General features: G+C 35.6%; 1 protein-coding gene across 6 annotated transcripts in view; it reads right to left on the bottom strand.

Moving 5' to 3' along the window:
• The window catches only part of ITGB3BP (integrin subunit beta 3 binding protein), a 33,416-nt gene extending 12,097 nt beyond the window's left edge, over positions 1-21,319 (bottom strand). For 2 of the 6 annotated variants that reach the window (XR_003254954.1, XR_003254953.1), the window contains exons 1-7: positions 20,709-21,317; positions 17,395-17,437; positions 13,289-13,427; positions 6,819-6,894; positions 3,380-3,458; positions 2,175-2,268; positions 52-111 (exon numbers count right to left, since the gene is read on the bottom strand). Coding sequence is in view for 4 of the 6 variants with exons in the window: in XM_026074581.1 (XP_025930366.1) it covers positions 52-111; positions 2,175-2,268; positions 3,380-3,458; positions 6,819-6,894; positions 13,289-13,427; positions 17,395-17,437; positions 20,709-20,752 (535 nt within the window). In the remaining 2 variants the exon portion in view is untranslated. Of the gene's footprint in view, positions 1-51; positions 112-2,174; positions 2,269-3,379; positions 3,459-6,818; positions 6,895-13,288; positions 13,428-17,394; positions 17,438-19,995; positions 20,156-20,601; positions 20,631-20,708 lie in introns of those variants that run through there. The other 4 variants (XM_026074581.1, XM_026074582.1, XM_026074583.1 and 1 more) reach the window with 4 other exon arrangements.
• Positions 21,320-21,499: the final 180 nt, after the last annotated feature.

Below are 21,499 nucleotides of genomic sequence, written 5' to 3'. Positions count from 1 at the left end.
AAAGAAATTATCAAAGCATCTGTTACACAAGAATTATAAAAAGTGTCTTACCTCGGGCAGGAAGTTTTCCATGGTTTCTTTTCAACAGCTGTAGTTCTTCTGCATGACTCACTAGTGAAGAAACAAATCTGAAGTCAAGAAACTTTATCCTAGAGTTTTTAAGGAAAATAATAAATACATATCCTTTCTTTTTTATTGTCAAAGAATTTGTATTTTTCTTCAAGGGATGATAAAAAAAGCTTATCTGTGTATTGTGCTCAAAAAAAGTATGGAATTTGCAAAATGAAAATAATTTTGAGTAGTTGCGTTTACAAGCCTCATTCCATATTTTATTCCATTTTTGTCTTCTAGTGCTGACATGGTGCTTTGTTCCCAATACAGAGACTGGGGAACACACAATTCTTTTCCATTCTGAAGGCAACAAGAAGGCTAACAAGAACAGTTGACTTAATAGATAGTGTCAACCACAGGTCTGACATCTCATTCGCAACCTTCTCCTGGATTTAGCAGTCTTACTGCCCTATCYGCAGTGCAGGGTAGTAACGTAAACAGATTGTTTTCAAAAAAACTTTGTTTTGTATAAGAAAGCATCTGGCTATATGCATTACAGTAGGAACTAGAACAGTGTATACACATGCAAAATGAGAACTGGATGAATACTGGAACACAAATCATGAGAGAAATGGTAATTTATACAACAGTAGTTCTTGGAATTGTGTGGTCCAAAACCACATTCCACTGCTGGATGCATGAACCTAATGCTTTAGATGAGTCAGTGTTCTTTGAGCAGAAAAATCCTCTAGCACCTGTGGCTTTACTGTCCTCCTTGTTTACAACTGAAAACATAAATAGTTGTCCCAGCCACCCCATGTGTTGCTCTGYTATAGCTAATTCCAGTGTTATTACACTCTACAGAAAACAGAGCAGCCAGACAGGTTGCAGAATAACGTATGCTGGCAATACAGCACTTTTGCTGAAGAATAAGAAACTGTTTTATCTTCTTTACATGCTTGTCCACGGAGTGGACATAGAGACACTGCATGTATATATTTATATTCCCCTGCCAGGGACTTGTGAGCAGGGAGCTAGACTACAAGAGTGTTGCGTTAAAAGTCTGCAGGAACAATGTGTGTTGGATACAACATCATATATAAAAACCTTTGAGAAGTGGTGGTAGGTAAATGTGATCTTAGATACACATACACCCATATCACAATCATGCCCTATGGGTACAGATGGGGGGGTATAGATTTGGGATAGATAAGATGTTGCTTTTGTAAAAACAAACTAACAAACTGTTTGAGGTGTAGTGGTTGGAGCCTGAACATCAACAGAACTCTTTGGTGCCTGGAACTACCTTTCACCTCTGACTCGGGATGTTTTAGCTCTTAAAGGAATCTCTCAATCCTTTTCTTAATTCTGCTGTTATCTCTAAGTGAAGAATGGCAAATTTTTGTACAACAGAATACTTCCCCATTACATATACCTCTTCCAGTTGCAGAGGTGTTTGGGAAGAGAAGTATGACTACTCTTTTAGCTGCTGAGCATTCATTAGTCCCAAGAACTTCAGACTCAGAGTAAAGATCAAAAGCTTTCTAAAAGGGACACATATAAATGAAAATCTTTGGCTTTTCTGGGAAAAATATTACAGATGCGGCATCTGTAAAGTGCCCTTATCCCAACACAATAAGCATCTGGTATGTCCATCATTTAAAGACACATGAATAGCAATTTTTAAAGCCTGGAAATTTATATTCAGCCTAATCCTCCTTCCAAGCAAACAAACAAAACAGCTTCCTTGCAAAAAGGGAAGAAAGGAAACCCAGTCAAAGTGCTAACATTTAGCCTAATCACTAGCTAACTATCCACTAAGTATTTAACTATTTACATCAGAAAAGGTGTTGCTATTGCAAGTTCTTCCTCTCCATCCGTGGCTATGAGTTAGAAGAGCGGGCAGCTGGAGTTGCCTTGTCTTTTATGTTCTTGGTTGGATGCACAAGGACATTTAAAGTGCATCTGTAACAGAGAGTCCTGACAAAAAGAACTCATGTGTCAGGTGCCTGGAGTATAACACTCCATTACAATAAACAGTGGAGTATAAATCTAGAAAAAATTTGGAATGATCCTTATTAAATTGTTGTAAAGGGGTAAAAGTTATTGAAAAACCTCCTTACTTAGCACTTGGGTTTTCTGCATTTCAGAACTCAAGATGCAAGACAAGTCTGAGACACCAATAATATTTTCAAGCTCTCTACTGCCCTCTAAAGCCTGGAAAGAAATATAATTAAAGATATTGTTAAATCTCATTACAAAGTTACCTACTTACATGCCTACAACTTATTAAACACATCTGAAAGTAGGAATGTTTCCTTTTTGAATTTTTCATAAACTCTAAGTGGGGTATGAGACTCCACYGCACAAAGTCTATGGGACTCAGGAGTTTAAGTGTTTAAAAAAACCACATGCTACTTTTGAAAATGGCATTCAAGTGACTTTGAAAATGTTACTTAAAAAGCTCCTGTTATTTGCGCTTCATTCGTAAGTCTTAGGCTGTTTAAACAGATAAACACTTGATTCCCAGAAAAGCAATCTCAGAGCATGTACAACCTTATTATAATATGTCAGTAATAAAGGAAAACAATGACCATTTAAGATTTTATTGAAGACACTTCTCAGCATTCATGATACATCTAAAGACATTCAGTATCAATTTAGTGAGAAATATAAAGGATTTTTCAATTGAGTTTTCTAAATAAACATTTAAATTAAAAGATTTTAAACCGGTAGTCGTTTCTTTTGTAAATAAAACATTGTCAGACTACATATGCAAGTAAAATAGATCAATACAATACTTGGAGAGCACTGAATTATTTCTAAGGATATTGATGTATAGGAACTAACCCTGTGCTAAATCTATTCARGAAACAAAATATGAAAAAACAGAAAAATGATTTGCATTTTAGCATGTATTAAACAGACTATTAAATGATGATGCATTGATGGTAAATCAAATGGTACAAAGGGATATTTAATTTTCAAGGACATAAAAATCTATGTAGTAATAATTCATACATCACAGGTTATAAATAATAGTTGATAATACTTTATATGCTTTACTTGTGCACAAAATGAGCAGAGAGATACAAATTAAAAATGATGTACTTGGAAAAGCAACTTCTCTAGTTTCAAAAAAGTTTCTAAGTTCCATACTTCCCCCCCGTCTTACATGGATTTCCATGTCAAATCTGTTTGGCTTCCAGTATTTCATTTTCTTCCCTATTCCTTAAAAATGAAAATCTTATGTATAATATTTAAGTTTTATTTCAAGTCCTATATTAAAAGTACATTAAAAAAACCCTTAAGTCAGTGTAAATCAAACCTGTAGGCTTGTCAGATTCTTTCTTATTTTCAGAATTTTATCCAATGAATTTTTAACTTTGGACTGCAATTCCATGAACCTGCATAAAAAGTTAAAAACAAAAACAATCTCAATTAGTCACATCACCACTTACTGAAAGCCATTATTTACACCATTTTTCAGATTTTCTTAATACTGTTTTCAGGCTGGATCTACATAAGCTGTGAACAGATGAGCTGTGTGGACACCTGATTGTGTCATAACAACAAATATGGGTTGCCTTTGGTTAGGTGGGGTCTGCCAAAAACATATATCCTAATTTTAACGATAGGGAAATCAAATTCAGCAATATTAGARGATTTTCTTATGATCACGCAGGAAGACAATAGTAAAAACAGGAATTAAACTCATTTGTTCCCAAAACCAGGAATTTAATCAAGAGGACAAGCTCCCAAAACCCATGGACCATAAGACATTGCTTGTAGCTACAGGACACACTAAAGGTTAAAATTGAGCCCAATGTGGACAACATCACATGATGTTATTTGTTCAGTTTTGTTGCACTATCTCCCCTTTCAGATTAGGCTAGTTTCTCTTTGAAGTATACCACCACAGTAATCAAATGGAGACAACAGAGAAAACATCTACCCCGTCTTCACATAGAAGGGAGACTCTCACTTAAAAGAACACCTCAAACTCAATATTTAGAAAGATAATTACAATATGAGAAAAACTCATCACTGTTGCATTTCTACATGGCAACAGAAGGCTAGGCAGGAAAGAAAATGCCATTGTCTGTGTATTGTACAATACCTTTTTCACCTATAAAGTGTGTGGAAGTTCACATAAAATAATACTGTCTAGGTGTTAGTTTAAAAAGGTGTTTTATTGGCATGTCACTAACTACTGGCGTTCTGAAAATTTTGCCTTTTTTTTAAGCCACACTGAATTGCTGAATGAAAGCATTTACATGTCAAGAAAGACTATGATTATTCAAATTGTTCTGTAACTTTAAAGTTACTATCACTAAGAAAAAAGTCTATATATGTTGATCAAAGGATTTACTGTATCATGGAAAAATGCTTTCATCAGAGCTTAGAGCTTTCCACTGGTACAGTTGTAAAATTTAATTTCTCAACATCTAAAGTGCCACCCAAACAATTCTACTGTCTGTTGGGCTCCATCACTTAAAAAATGCTTGCCATCCTACAATGAAAGAATTTCAACTTGATGACAGAGCACCCATTACAATAAAAATCACATCCAAGAGTTTAAGTGGAATTATCAAAAGGAAGAGCTATATCTTCAACATAAGAAACATAATACTTATCTGAGTAAGTGTCACAAAGACTATTTGTCAGTAATGTATGTGTAAAATATCTAGCCCCAAGGGAATTTTTTTCTGGGACACCAGATACTACTGCGATACAAATATTAAACACACACAACAGAATACAGAAGCAGAATGACAGAATCAATATACACTTAGGCATATAATGAGAGAAACCCACATAAGTACAAAAATTCAACCCTTTAATGTCAGTTGGTTAACTAGCTTGCAGGGAATACAGAATTAGCATGGTGATACTTCTTCCAGTAACACAAACTGCAGCACAGCGGCAGCACTCTGCCTTCAAAGTCAACAGGACTTGCAGGATGACCATTATCAGAAGCAGGAACACAATCAAAGCACAAAGCAGCTCGCTGACAAAGGACGGTGTGGGGAAACGGAGGTTTGCATTATGCTTGGAGGAGGTGAGCTCTCAGTGACAAGCTGTTACAACAGGAAATTCATCTCACAGGTATTTTAGAGAGAAAATATGTAGGACCTACAGGCATGAGAATTTAGATAACAATTTGAATTGGATACCCAGGTTCTGGGCTTGAATGAAATATAGGACAGTCATGCCACACAGAATGATAGCAAAATTGAGAATGCTGTAGAGGAGAGATAAATAGATGGGATACAGACATATTGGTGCTGAGCCACGAAGTAGACTTTCTCAGACAGATGTCAAAGATGCATACCAAGATTTCATCTTGGATAAAGATGGCATAGAAAAAACAAATATTTGCAAGTCTGCTGCTGAAACATGTTATTTGGATTTGTGCTCAAAAGTGAACTTACCTTAAAACATGAAAGGAGAAGGCGGCTGTTGATAGAAAGATGGTGAAAAGTGGGGAGGAAGGGAACAAGAAGGATCCACCAGAGAACATGCTGAAGGAACAACTAAAAAGGCAGGAMAACATGACAGGATAGTAAGATTTCAAGAACAAAAGTATAGCCAGAGTGTTGAAGAAGGTGAATGCAATTTTATTTGAGTAAAAAGGATGGAAACTGATGGGAAGGATCTAGGATAATATTGTTTTAGCTGGAAGAGGTATGAACATGCTCATTGAGGAAGGAAACTTTCAGATTTTTAGCTAGACTGAAGCTTAAAGAAGTCTGTACTAAGCAACTACAACTGCTGTAGTTTAAAAGCTCATAACTTCAAAGACTTCCAACTTGGATAACTTTACATGAAGATGAAAGGCATCCCTGATACAATCCAACATACGGAGTTTCACAGCATTCCAATCACCAGATTTTATTATGGAACAAACATTTCCCTTGTCTCATTCTTAGGGATGGGTGTGTTTGTTTTGGCTGAAACACATAAATAATACATTCAGCTTGACAACTCACTGTTGGCACAGAAAATTTCAGTTCATATTTCAGCTGAAATTTGCCAATGTTGTAAGCAATTAATTACTTTTTTATAACAGAAAAGATCAGGCATTACTAACAAAATGAGACACAAAGCCCCATTTATAACACATTTTACCACTTCTCCTTCCTCACATGCATCAAGTTTAGGAATGCAGTTAATCAGATATTTCACCTGAAAACACTTAAGTGCTTTAGTAAATGTGGACTGCCCACAGTCCATTAATGTCAGTAGGCCTATGGATTAAAATAGGATTGTGGCAGAAAAGAAAAATTTTAAAAGATTTTGCAAAACAAACATGAAGTTTAATCATGACCATTTGTGGTTAGTTTTGTCAGAAAGAGTCCCTGTGATCTTGGCCCTGTATCTTTGCTAATAGTTAATGCTTCCAAAAAAGGTAAAGAATGTACACTTTCAAAAGAGTCTGGAAATACAAAATGCACATTCCTTTAGTTAACTTAATTACAGTACCTCTCTGTATAGTATTATGGGTGTGACTCTTGTAACTGGCAGAGTATCATATGGCCCACTACCAGTGAAAAGCAGCACTGGCTGCACAGTTATATTCCAAACCATATAGTGATCTGTATCTACAGCTGCAAGCCTGCCATTCAATGCTTTTGAAAATCCAGCCCTGATGAATTTAAACTATTAAAAATAATTACCATTAATTTAATTCTGTAAGAACCATTACTATCTCTCACAATTAAAAATCATGGAATTTCATCCACAAAGCACTGAAATACACTTACGCAGCCTTCTCCTCTGTTTGAGGCTGCCCTCTTCTGGATAATCTGATTTCTGAATCATTCTGCTCAGTTCCAGCTCCTAGAAGGTTTACAAGAAAACAAAAACAATAAAGATAAAAATAAGATATCTAGTATTTGAAGCACATAAAAAAAGATAGGCATTAGTATTAACCTTGATTGCTGAACGATCTTTTAGGAAAAAGAAAAAAACCTCACTTATGAAGCAGGGCAGATTCCCTAATAATAAAACACACTACTATAATTTACTCTTTTGTAATTTGACCTCTCACCAGTTTACAAGATACTTATATTTGTGGAAATCTTGGGATTATAGTATTAATAACTGGAAGTTAGTATAGCTCTGACACATAGCTTCTGCATTCTAGGCAGAAGCTTTTAGTCCTATTAGCCTCCTAAATACAGCATATTAGCACAGACCATTACCATGAAACTACTGTAACGACAGAGCAATGAAACCTCCATTTTCCTTTAATAAAAAGTGCCTGTGCCCCAACTCCATCTTGTAAGCAACTACAAGGAGACGGTGCAAATTACTTCCAAAGGCTCTGACATGCTGTATTGACAATATAATATTCTAGCTGAGTGCTTGTCATATGATGGGGCATGATAAATCATATGCCGGCTGCCATTATTCTATACGTCAAGTCACAYTTCTATATTTCAGTGCACTGATATTTTGAGCAGTTGCATGTTTCTATGAGGAAACAGGAGTAGAATATTATCACAAAAGTCTATGCCTATGGATTTAATTAACAAAACCTGGGCTCACAAGTGGCATAAGGTAAATAAACTGCCCTTCTGATAAGAAATCTGCATGCTTTTTGTCACTGTAGTTTGAGCATTCTTAAATGATCAGATTCCAAAATAAGCATCTAACACAAAGATTGCTTTCCCAAAGCAGGGGGTAGGAGAGATGTTTTCAGTGAAGCTGACAAGATTAAGAAAGTTAGTGCAGCACTAAATAAAGTCTCCGGCTCACTGGCTGCCATCTATTCAAGGTGGTTCAACAGCCATTTACAAAGACCTTGTATGTATAATGCAGAGTATACACAACATACATCTGATCACAAAAAAACATTAGTTCCTTTCTAATTTTCCATTTACTTGCACAATTTATCACTGCCTACACAATTCAGACAAAAATCATATTTGAACAAAACAGATTAAAAGTTTATCTGGTGTATCAGTTACTACTGTTTTTAAAATCAGTACATTACCTTGTCAATTTTGCTTGCCCTCCAATTAGCAAATCAGGAGGGCAATGCAGTAGCAGGAAAAAAAAATGTATCCCTTCTAGCTACTACTTAAAGAAATATTTTAAAAGACAGCCTATGCTATTAAGTCAGATTTCAGGAAGATTATTGAAAACTTTTAAGATGCAGATCTCACACAAAATTATTCAGAGCATTAATACTACAACAATAAATTTAATTCCCAGACAATTAAAGGTTGTACAAAATGATTAATGAAAACTTGATAGGATCCCACAGTCCAGAAGTCTTTGATGAATCTACTGGAACTAGCGTAGCCATAACCGTTGATGGTATTATGCTTCACACAATCTATATGGTCACCTTCCAACACTTCAGATGTTATGCTTGTCTAGGTTCCAGCTATAAAGAGGTCACATCTGAATAGAAGAAATGGTTTCTGTTCAGTTGTGGCTGAACTTGAAGACATCATATAATGTAGAACTTTTGTAACTTCCAGCTTTGGAATCTGCGCCCCCCCCCCCCCAACATTATCAGTCACACACCTAATCTCTCATTTTCTATCGCAATGTAAGAGTTCCCCTTTTCTGACACAGTTCTATCCTCTTGTGCAACCAATTGAATTCTTTTGGATCAGATATTTACTAAGAAAATGGTGGTGRTGTATGCATACATATGAAGAGGGCAGGGCATAATTCATGCACTCATTCATTTTTTTTCATAGACGTTTTCCTCTTAAACTATGAGGTCATTAGTGTTCCAACAACAATTAGAGACTTCGAATTGCATACAGGTCAGTCAGCTTTGGAGTTCGTTGTACCTACAGCCAATCAAGACTATACTCACCTGTCCAAAGAAAGATCTTTTTTCTGGTCCCAAAAAAGTTCTCAAAGAAGCATTTTCAATTAGTTCATCCCCACTATCCCTTCAACCGATACAAATATTTTCTTACAAATCTTTCATATTGGGACAGTTGTAAACTGAAATTCAGCCCTATGGGAAAGACTTGGAGGGAACTACAATAGGTCTTTATTGTGGGCTTAACAAATGCATTAATTCTAGAAAAGACTCTCTGCAGTGAGGTGCTTTTCTCCCTTCACTGTAACATGTCTYCTTTGTAACATCAGGCTGCAAAAGAGAGACTACACTAAGTATTAAGCACTTTGATTTCTTCTTGCTAGATTTAAACTATTACATGTAAGTATCAGCACTCAAGGATGGATTAAGTTTTAATTTTAATATTTTGTAAAACGTTTAGAAATTCCTCAGAATGACAAGGTGCTATAAAAGTTTAAGCTGTTCCACTACAGTAGCTAAAGGTTAAGACCCCAAAAGATTTCATTTTAAATCTAAGTACTTTAGAACTTACATTTAAATCAGCCATCAATTATCAAACTGAAATTACTGTTAGGCCAGTACTACAGAAGGGCTGAATCCCAGAYTGATTTGGATATAAGTAAATTCATTTAAAAGAAATCTTAAAAATATACTGGCCAACAATGATGAGGAACTAGTGAAGATTTAATATTCTGTTATTTTAAGCATTTATTTCATAAATGGACTGTGGGATTTTGGGTAGTTTACCAATGAATATATAAATTATCAGGCAGCCCAACAGGACACTGCAACACCATAAAGGCAAACTATCTTACAATAGGGGTGGTTCAGGTTTTCCTGTAAAATAAGTGTCTATTTTTGAACAATCTTAGCATTCTCTCGGTATTTAGTCTTCTTTGAGGCACTCCTGCACACCATTATTCAAAAGAAAGTCATGTTCATACGACAAATAACTTCCATCTGTCTCCCCAATGAAGGTACATTTACACATGCAACTTTGTGTACTTCACACACTGTAAAATAAGTCTTTATAGCTAATGGCGTTCATTTTGCAATAAAATCTCATTCTGTTGTGTTCCTACATATTGGTCATAGAAAAATAGAATATGGGTCACACTCTGTCACCTCACGTATAAGTAATATGCATCATCCATTAAAATACCTGAACACTTGAAATAAAAGTGTCTTTTCAGAAGGAGAAGAAAAATGGTGGGTTTAAAGAACAGCTTGAAATCTGTGATATGAGAGGAAGTCCGTACCACCATCTTCTAGCTATATGAACAGAGGAAAAAAGATGGCTACTGCTATATTACCAAATAATTATCCATCTAAATGTCAGCTATGAACACGTGATCAGTCTTTTTATAGGCAAAAAGAACATTCCCTTATGTCCATATTTAATTCCAGTATGAATACAGTACATGTTCACCTTTCCCATTGATATCCCAATAGACAGGCATTTTAGTCCAAAGCATTTGGCCCCCTTTTTTCCTTTTACATAAGAAATAAGGCATATAATACAAGCGTAGAGCTGCCAAAAAAGTTTTAAAGTTGCAGTGCATTTAAACATTTATTTATTAACTGATGGTTTATCATGAGTTTTGTCCAGAAAAGGCATTTGACTAAAAGTTAAGGAAAGAGCCATTAAAGAAGCTAATTGCATCCATGTAGGGCTATTTAGGGGAACATATTTAAAGAGCCATAGTCTTTTAATTTCGTATCTGACTTCTACCATGACATACAATTTCAAAACCCTTTTAAAGAGGTAAGTATTAAAGCACAGGTGGATATTAAGTCAGGCTGAGGTACAGTTTCATATTTTGCAGATAGCCACAAAATTTAAATCTGCATTTATATATTAAGAAATTAGAAGTGTTTTCAGAACTGCTTTTGTGATGTGCCAACACTATAATAGAAAGCTTGCTCCTCTTAATGCATCAGATTGTAGTCAATGGGGACATAGATTGTTCTAATTTGATTCTTCCCTCAGGATACAGGCAATCTTAATTCAGTGATCATAATCTGCCCGGTTTAACCTCCAGAGTCGTTTTGCTTGAATCTGATTACTTCTTGCTCCATTCTGCGTGCAAATGTAGGATGTCACATCATGACAAAATAATAAACCAAACTATGGAAAAAGAACTGACCTGTGACATGACTGGTGCCAGCATGGGCATATCATCTGACTGGACTAACAACAGCCATATCTCTGATTTGATGGAGCAATCTCTTGACAACCTTTCTTCTTGAAGTGTTTCTTTATACAGGATGAACAGAAATTCATATTTAGCAGAAGAGGGAAAAAAAAAATCCCACCCATAAACCATAGGTTCCTCAGGTCATGCCATATCTCTGATTTGATGGAGCAATCTCTTGACAACCTTTCTTCTTGAAGTGTTTCTTTATACAGGATGAACAGAAATTCATATTTAGCAGGAGAGGGAAAAAAAAAATCCCACCCATAAACCATAGGTTCCTCAGGTCGTGCAGGAAGTACCATCAAATCTTGAGACTGGTATAGGCATTACTATGTGGAAACATAAAATTTTATTACTTATGAAGAGACTGCCCTAGACATCTGACCTGGAAATACTTTGAAAATATCTTTCTCTTTGCAGAAAAATAAAGTGGATGTAAATTTACATGTCAAAACTAAAAGTTCCCTAACAAACTAAGTCACAATACTGGTCACTAGAAAAGTTACTTTCCATAGTCAGAGGAGAGTCCAAAAAACAGTGGGGCTAGACTGCTATCTAACTTGATTTAAACTCTAAGGAGAAGATTCAGCACATAACCAGTGATATCCATGGGAGCTTACAAGCATCAAGTAATTTTCATTTCTAGTTTTGACAGAATCCCAACATTTCTTGATTGCATTCATTTTAAAGAATTCCCCATTTTATGAAGGAAAAAAAAAACAAAAGAAAACTATCCGCTTTTGCGGATCCATTATGGGAGCATATGGTGCAATAGATAGTGCAAAAATTTCCAGACATCTAGATAAATTTCAAACAGTGGTTATTCTATCCTGCTCTGAATATTTCTACTCATCATAATTCATGAATGTTAGTGAGGACTCAATTACTGCACATAAATTCCAAAATATATGGGGCATAAAAAGCTCTTTAACCCAACAAAAAGGCATAACAAGAACTGATGGCTGAAAATTAAAGCCAGACAAATTCAAATAAGACAGGAGAAATATATATATATTTTTTAAATAGTGAAGGTAATTGAACAAGGAACATACTAACAAGGGAAGTAATGGATTTTTTATTTTTACTTATTTATTTTTTAGTAATTTGAAGTCTTCAAATCAAGACTTAACCATTTTCTAGGAAACAAAAGCTATTGAGCTCAGGAAACTTTTTTTTCTTTTAAATAAAGAAAGTCACACCAGATGATCTAGTGGTTCCTTAACCCTTAAAAACCCAACCTATACATGTATAAAAGCAAGGTTAGTCTACTGAAGACATACTTCTGGAGCATTCATAGTTTGTTTACCTCAGAAACTATGACTGTATAACTGAATGGACACATGTCCTAAAAAGAACTGAAAATAATATAATTATAAAAGGTATTTTTTTTCTGAGAGCTAATGATATTGAGTGCTATATTAGCTCAATCAAAAAGAGCCTTAAAGTGCCTTACTATGAAAAACAACGGTTAAAAACTTACACAAAAAGAAGGTAGAGAGGTTCTATTTTATCTTTGATCTGATAACATCAAAGTAACTTTCAAAATTCATAAAGACTCATAATTGAGAAATTGTGTGTGTATACACATATACTTATTTATTTTACTGTCAAACAGCTACACCTGTCAGTATTTCCAGCTCTCCTGACTGCAAGACAGAGTCCAGCCAGACTGCAACTATGGATGCTAAACAATCAATGGCACGGCCTTCCAAACGGATAAGACGAGACTTCCTTACAATGATCTGAAGTAGCACACAGCAACCTCAGAACATCTCCCTGTATAATCCAAAGAAAAAACCAAACCCGCTGTCAGTAGCACATACCAGTTCTGTAAATGAAAGCTGGGACTGAGAAAGAAAGTAAAGGACATTGCTAGCATAAACATACCTAACTTTAGAGGAATTAATGGAATTACTGCCAAAAATGCCAGTTCCGGATTTTTTTTGCTGAGCCAAAGTCAAACATACTTTTGATATTGATCAACAAAAGGCAAAACTTGCTTCATAGTGATCATTATAACCCCCCTCCCCCCAAATTTATATTGAAAAAGACATGAGCTCTAAAGATCTACATTAGCTTTACCAAAAAAGATCAAAATTCTTTAAGAGGAAAAAGAAATCAAACATACCACATGAGACATAAATTACTAAATCAAGCCAATAACCAGAAAAGTGTTGCAGTAAGAAAGACAGAATGTTCAACTAACCATTTGATAGACCATTTTTGAGATTTTGTACATTATGACTTGTGGGAGATGAAAATGGACTCATTTGGCACGTTCCTGTTGTCGGTGAGTAAGAATTTAGATTTTTCTTTTTGGTCTTCAAGGGTGTTGCTTCAGATGGCTAAAATGCAGTAAAAGAAAAAGAATCTAGATAAGTATTGGCTAAAGAAAACAGAGCATCTATATCCCTTTGAACCCACAATAGTTGCAAACTCTTCTTTTATAAACTAATACATTCTGGCCTCCACCCTTCCTAACAGCAGAGTTACATGTTGCACCCCAAACCAGYCAAGGCTTCTCTGAACATTTATTATTTGGTAACAGATTTTCTAAGTAATTCCTAACTTTATATACTTCCATTTATGGAAAGCCCAGACTGTATGTACAAACATTAGTTTTACACAAAAATTAAGCCATTCAATCTCTAGCCTCCCAGTTAAAAAAAAAAAGTGTCTTCCAGAGATTTAGTATTCTGACATAAACACTTTTTGGAAAAACAGTCATAAAAAATTGGCATTATTTTTCCTACAGTGCTGAAACTTAACTCCTGAAACATCAGCTAAGAGCAAGTATCTTTAGATTTTAATTCTATCAAGTGATACTTATTATAATTAATAATATATATAATATATAATTAATAATACTTATCGTAATGATTTTCTAAACAAGTGTTAATTAGCCTCTCCCCCAAATAGTCCATTAAAACCACATTTTTTTCCCCCTCTGATTTAAGGTTTCAGTATGTTTAAATGATATAAAAGGATTGTGCAGAGAAGTTATTTCAGAAAAATGAGTCTGTATTTCTGAAATATTAACTGGGATTCTCTGGGGCACAGTTTACTCTGTAGATTGGATGCTGAATTGCAACTCCAAGAACCTGTAATTCCATTACACTAACACCCAGAAAAAACATTTGTTTGCACATCAAGGGCTTCAGCTCAAGCAACAACTTGCTTCCAACCAGGAAAGTCTGGCAGTTTCAAGTAACATCATGAATAACTGTATCAAAAAGGAAACATGCAAAGAAACCAAACACACTTAGAGGTGACTCCACTGGGGTCAGCAGCAGCTTACACTCTCAGAARCTACTGATCTAGTCACCAGGGGATTTTGTACGTAACTGAATTTTAAGTATTAAGCAATACACATACTACCAGACCTACACTGATAAGATATAATGTTACCAGTTGATCCAATAATTAAACAAAGGAGCAGAAAGGTACAACTTGTAACAAGCTGGAAAACATAGCTTGAAAATGGCAACATTCCCTTTCTGCCTATCTTTTTCATTTCAAGGAGATCAAGTCACCAGGCAAATAACTTACGSCTTCCAAACAAGACTGCTCCCCTCCAAAGTGGCGAACACAGGTAGTGCACAACTGATTTCATGGTATTAACATCTGTTATGCAAACAATAAAGGACATTTTGGCCAAGACCACTTTTTCCACTCCCTTTCAACATTTTCTCAAGGGCTTAGAGAAGGGATTATAAACACAGCAATACAGCTACACTGCTTTCTAAAATTTGATGACTTTTTACCTTTGGAAATACTGTACCACCAAAAGCAAATACCACAGAGAAACTCATTTGGAAGTTTCTTCAGCTTTTAATTTGTTACAACCCTGAGTCTTTAAAATGTTGTAGCAAGGTTGTTTATTTGCAACTATAGGAAGCAAAGGAATGACCCACCTCCCAAAGAACTAGCCTTTTCTATCAGCTTAAGCCTCATTCTCTCCATAAAATTGATTATGTATCATTTGTCTTCTTCATGTCACTCATAACAGTCACTGAGTTTCATACAGTATTTCTTCACTGGAAGTTTTATTAAACATGATTATTCTGTAATCTCTTTAAGTTCCATATATTGATAGAAAAAATGTAGTAGGTAAGCATATTTATACTGTTTCAATACCATGAGTAAAATATAAAATCCAGATCCTCACTTCATATTCATTAAAGAACCCATGGTACTTAAGCCAAGTCGAAAAAACTAAACCACCCGATATTTGCGTTTTGCTTATTGACAGTTCCTCTGCGATGTCAAATCGCTCATTCATTCCCTTTTCATCCTGAATCATGYGTTGCCCTGTTTTGCTGGAGGAAGATCCTCGTACTACTCCTTCCTTTTTAAACCAGATAAAACAAAGGGGACCTAAAAATTTTCTTCAAGCCTAGTTAGGATTTCTCAGCACAGAAATTGCTTGCATGATCTGGGAGAAGGGTCTACTGGGGCCTTGTTTGTGAGCCAATGAGGTTTGAGTCAAGAATATTGCACAGCATGGAAAGAAAATTCTTTTACGTTCTCTCTCATAGGTTAAGGTTTCTCACAAACATCCCCTGGAAAATTTAACTATACCAATTTTAGATTTCAAAAGCAGAAGTGGGGTGGTCAGGTGGAAGAAACGATATTTTTAATGGCAATAATGAGATTCACTATGCAACACTTGTAAGAGCCCTAAGTCATATCAGGATCAAATTCAGATCCCAAAGCTGCAAACACAGAAGTGACTTAAAGCCACTACAACCCACTAGGAATCCAAGTCCTGGAAATTAAATTTCATTATTGCATAAATTACTGACAGAAAATATTAATTTTATATAATTAATTTTAAACTGATGAGGTGTTATAATGAAAAAACTGTTCCTAAAAGTATACATTTACAGAGGCAGTAAATATAAAACTAGGAATATGAATTGTATTTACAAGTATAATGGACTGTTATGTAACTCACAGAAGTTTTCTTCTCAATTTCAGACAGTTAGCAGTTGATTTAAATGTCCTGAAGCACAATACTCTTTTTTTCCCCCCCTCATTTCTACATAAATATGCATATTCTTGTTATCTATGTGAATGATTGTTTTTGTTACAGCCTCTATCATGTTCTTGACCTCACCAAAATTCCAGGGTATTTCGGGGGGGGGGGGGAAGAGGGGAAGAAAGGAAGAGAAACAGCTTTAAGGCAGAAAAAGAACTGGGTATAATTTCAGCTGGACCACTCATCTACAAAAATGTTACTACAACCCAAGAAACAGATGCAAAATTACAGTCACAGCTGCATTCTGAGCAGAACAAGTTGGGTAATGGTACACTAAGCTGCTAATTAAATTGCTAATGATTTTTTTTTAGTGCCACTGCGGTATTTTGCCACCTTTGTTTAAATTAAAAAAAGTATCTAGCAAATTTTTAAAATTGCAAGTTTCTAGTTTGCTAAATAYCCAGTGAGACCTCCAAATATGTACTGCATATAAACAAATCTCTCTAAAATGACATAGATGTGGAAATTTATTGGAAGCTCATTTACTGACTAGCTATTTCTCTTTATATACTTTTCCAAATTTTTCCTTCCCTTAAACACTACCAACCTTACAAAGCTCCTCTGTATTGGTGTTTGTAGCAACACCCACTGTTGGTAGGAGTAGATAATAAACTGACATATGTCATGACATGCGGGTACTGGGAGTATACTATAGCTGCATTTACAAAAAATAATAGCAACAGTACAATTTTATTTTTATTGTGATAACTGTGGTGAAATTCATTGCAGTGTTAGTATTTTATTGTTTCATTATGTCAGATTAGCTGAGGGAGGTAATTATATCCTTGACATGAAAACGCCTTTAATGTTTTCATTTCAATTTTGGAGTTTATAATATGCAGATTACAGCATTATCATAATTCCATATTGTTACATGTACAATTACATGGCAGAACATTTGCTTCCAGTATAATGGAGCTAATTTCTAATAAATGATTTCACCAAGGATCCTAACTCATTCAGCTCTTGGGTAAATAGTGAAGGTAATAAAAACATGCATATTTCTCCTGTTATTTTCAACCCATTCATGCAAACATACATTATTTAAAGCCAGGCAATTCTATGACAAATGGAACACAATAAATTTTATTCTAAGATTTTCAGCAATAATTTTGTGCCTTGTTGAGATTTTTCTAGACAACATCCAATCTGTGACATTATAAACACAGCTCTAATGAAATATCATTTTATCTCTCTCTCTCTAAATGTATATATACATCTATAATATATATCTCCCCCAGATGATTCCATACACAAGATAGAATACTTACATTATCTTTTTTAACAGTGTCCAACTTTAGTGCTCTCTTAACTCTACAAGAGAAAGATATGGACAAGTTTTATGATCATCTAGACACAAAGATTTCTGGTAGTAAGGTCTATAATCAGTAATTCTAAAGTCATTTATCCTTCTCATAGATGCATTACATTTTTTACACTATATAGGAAAACTAATGTCATCTAAAGCAAATATATAGCTAGTTAAAATACTATGTAATAAAAACATTGCTTGTTTAGAAGGATAAAGTGTTTGCATAAGAAAATCCAATTCTCCACTTTATACCACAAATAAAATTAAGACACTGAAGTGAAATTGCACAAGACTCTATTAAAATGTATGTTTGTCTCTTTCTCAAAGACTACAAATAAGAAAAAAAAAATACAAGATCATTATCATTTACATACCTTCTGAGCAAGTGTTGAAATTATTTTGCCATTAGTAGAAATAATGTATTAGGCATTTAAAACACAGGTACAGCCAAGGTGAAAAAAGTAGTTCTTCCCATCATTTTAGCTCTTAACATGATTCAGTGCTACCAGACTATGACTTAACTGGGGAACAGATGCTCTATGTCTTTACAGGTCCCCAAACCATTAGAAAATAGTTTCTACTCTTCTTCACTATACTGATTCAGGAACATGCCAAGCTCTCTCTGCAAAATCTGCTCTGCTGAACTGGATGCCCAGCTGTTAATGGCAACGCTAGGAGAGGAAAGCTGAATATTTATAATACTTTATATGGTACAGCTGTCTTCTAAAGAGCAGTCATCAAAATTTTATTGAATGCAGACTAAATACTCAAAGGAAAGAAAGGTCAACATAAATTAAGACTATTTTTCCCAGAGACAACCGAAACTTTTTAAGCACATTCTTAAATCTTAACAACAGTTTAAAGCATTATATGAAACAATGAGGAAAATTAAAAAAAAAATCTTTTATAAAGACAGTCTCCATTAAACATATATAATACATCATATTTCAAGAACTTAGTGCAGTTTTCTTCTCAGAAAAGAATGTTTTGTCCCGTAAGTAATTAAGATGACCTCATTCCGAACATATCCTCTTTTAATTTATCTTACCATTCCAAAAGTGCAAAATAAAGTATTTGAAAAAAGTGGAATGAAAACAAATCTTTGAAATATAACTCAGGAAATYGTGTTATGTGAATACTTTTTTACAATTATCTCTTTTTTAAAAAGGGGATGAGAAATATTCTATCTTCAAAAAGCCAAGTAAACAGCTAACATTTAATTTTCCTATATAAAAAAGTGACTGAAATTCTTGCCAAAGGGCAGTTAAAGCTGTAACAGTTTGATGGAATTCTTTACAATGTATTTCTTTTTTAAATAGCAACCCATATTGCTTAAGGAATGCAGACTCCATTACATCTTCCACCCCAGTGGCAGCAGAGAAACATTATATTTATTAATACACCTACTCTGAAAGGGTGCTCTAGGGGCCAATGCATTTGCATGTTATACTAAGGCATGTTATGATGGAAGTTTTTATGACGGACTTCAAAAGAAGCTGGAAGCTAAAGTAAAGCAGAATCTGGACTCAACATAGCTTTAGGATGAAGATAAATGAGAAACTACATGAAAATCTGACTAAATTATAAACATTTAGAAAAATTCTTAGAGAAAAAGTTGTGGACTGGTCAAGACTATGTTATTTAAAGTCTGTCAAATACTGCATACAGCAGCAGAGCTGCAGACAGCCCAGATTTCCCTCTGCTGGCCTGCGGAACCCCTGCAAATACTCTGAGCTATGGGGCCAGAGGCAGCCTCATTCCAGGCAAATACTTCACCATTGGAAGGAGCTGTAGAGGGACAATTTTGGCTTTATGAGGTCAACTTAGCCCCACTTTTCCCTGAGGAAGAGTCAGATTCCACCCTACCCAGCAGTCTGGTTTTTGCTCACTGGCTTGTTATTAGCTATCCCCTCTCTGATGCCATAATRGGAGCAGGAAAATCTCTGGACAACTGTTATTCATTCAAAATAAGTTAAAATTTGTGCTCAGTCTACACTTGCTCCCTGGCTAAGACCACTGGAACACAATCCATCCTGACATCTAACATGAAGACCCAATTGGCCAAAGGCTTTTCTCTCAGATCTTTCAAAAGATGAACATGGAGAAAAACCTAGACATGCATCCGTAGTACGAGCAAAGTTCCTAAAGTATTTTAGGAAATGCAATGGAGGAAGAGCACCAGATTTAGTTTAGTTTATCTTTTTCACATGGCTGGACAAGCCTTACCCTGGCTCTGGAGYAGAATCAAGTGTCAGAATAATAAGAAGAGGAAATAGAAAAATGATGCATATGCAATTACAATACAAAACAAGTTATTTATCTAAGTTTCCTACCTATGAATTGGTTCAAAAATTCCCTGCCAGGTCTTATTCTATTTTCTTAAAYATGCAGAATATGATGGTGCATGTTTATAGCTAGCTGCATATCCTAGCAATGAGCATTTTGCCCATAATATTTATCAGGTTAAAAGAACTACATACAACTGGTAAAGCATATTGTTAATCTATCATTGCAGGCCATTCTATCAGTCCTTTGCTGATACTGGTAGACCTTTACTCACCTGAATAGCATTTTGATGAAACCACTTATCTGAGGAACTACTCAACAGTGAGARTCTAGCTTTGTAATTTAACTTTCTATAAGGAAATAGAATTTTTATATATATTTTTAACTCTACATATACCTAACTTTACYTCCTTCATAATTCATTTATGAATGAATGGAATGGTAACAGTTTCATGCAGATGTAGTAGGCTCCCCCCCCCCCCCAAAAAAAAAAGAATATATGGAATCAGCAACTTGGTTATATCCCCTTCATTAAAAAATAACCTACGGATTATTGTAACGCATTTTGAGGCCACCTCAGTTAACTTCCTCTTAAGTTTCTGCTCTCACTGCAAAAATAACTCTATGGTATTTTTATATTGATTCATCTTCAGAACTTGCCAGCAAAAATGTCTCATTAATTGGAAAAGCAGAAAGAATACATGGTTATTTTCCATGTTCAGCTTAAACAGTAATTAAGCTCAACATGCAACTAGTGAGAAACAGACTTAAATATCAAAAATCAAGGCGCATGTTTTACATAAGAAACTTAGCATATCTATTCTCTGGYATGATTAATTTCCAGTGACCAAGAGAAAGACTGGCAGAAGTTGGAACCTACCTTAAATCTAACATAACAGTTATCTTTGAAACTGCATAAGAAGTGGTAAGGTAAAACAAAACCCCAAGTCTACAGACAGATAGCAGGATGGCATCTTATGGCCTCACCTTGCCAGTGCCAAAATTAGCAACACCCTACACATTTTTTTCATTGTTCTTCATAATTCCATGATTAGCAAAGATACACAAAAATAACATCAGTCTTATATCCAGTCCATCGCTTGATAAATTGCAAAGAAGAGGAGAGATAAGAACAGGATTTATCCAAATAGGAAACAATTTGAACAGACAAAGTCTTATGGAAAATGGACACAATAAGKGTTATGTGGGCAGACAGCGCCTGAAATAGCTGTCCAAAACAGCCCGCAGCACAAAACCCAGGTGTTAACTCAGCACAGCCCATCCATGCCATACAGCTTCYGTCCCTTTTTCACTCCCTACCACAGAGCCTCACAGGCTTTATCCTCCATGGCGTGTGGAGAGATAAATAAGCCTCCCATGTGAAGGTGGGGAAGCAGAGAACAGACAGAACTATTAGCTATGCCAGTGGACTTCCAAAGTGGCACCCAAAAGCCACCCAAACACCACCCAGACAAGGCTCTGCCCCGCAGAACCACCATATTCAATACTTCCTAGGCCCATACAAAAATTAGAGAAGGGAGCTAGAAAAAAAAGAAGAAAGAAAGAAAGAAAGAAAGCCGTCCTTCCTCCCTCCCTCCGCGGTGTGCTCCTCCCCTCTCCAGGATAACCCCAGGGTAACATTTCCCCTCAGGGCACCAACTCGGCGGCTTGTAGGGAACCCGCAGGCTGCCGGGGAGAAACGCTCCGCTCCACAGCGCCTCACAGCGGCCCCTGTGACAACGCCCGCGCGCCCAACGGCCGCGCCAACGGCCGCGCCA

The sequence above is a fragment of the Apteryx rowi genome, unplaced genomic scaffold (genome assembly GCF_003343035.1).
Source record: "Apteryx rowi isolate R43461 unplaced genomic scaffold, aptRow1 scaffold_39, whole genome shotgun sequence".
In the NCBI taxonomy this organism is placed as follows: domain Eukaryota; kingdom Metazoa; phylum Chordata; class Aves; order Apterygiformes; family Apterygidae; genus Apteryx; species Apteryx rowi.
Note: the sequence above shows the minus strand (reverse complement) of the source record. Positions and strands in the feature narration are given on the sequence as shown.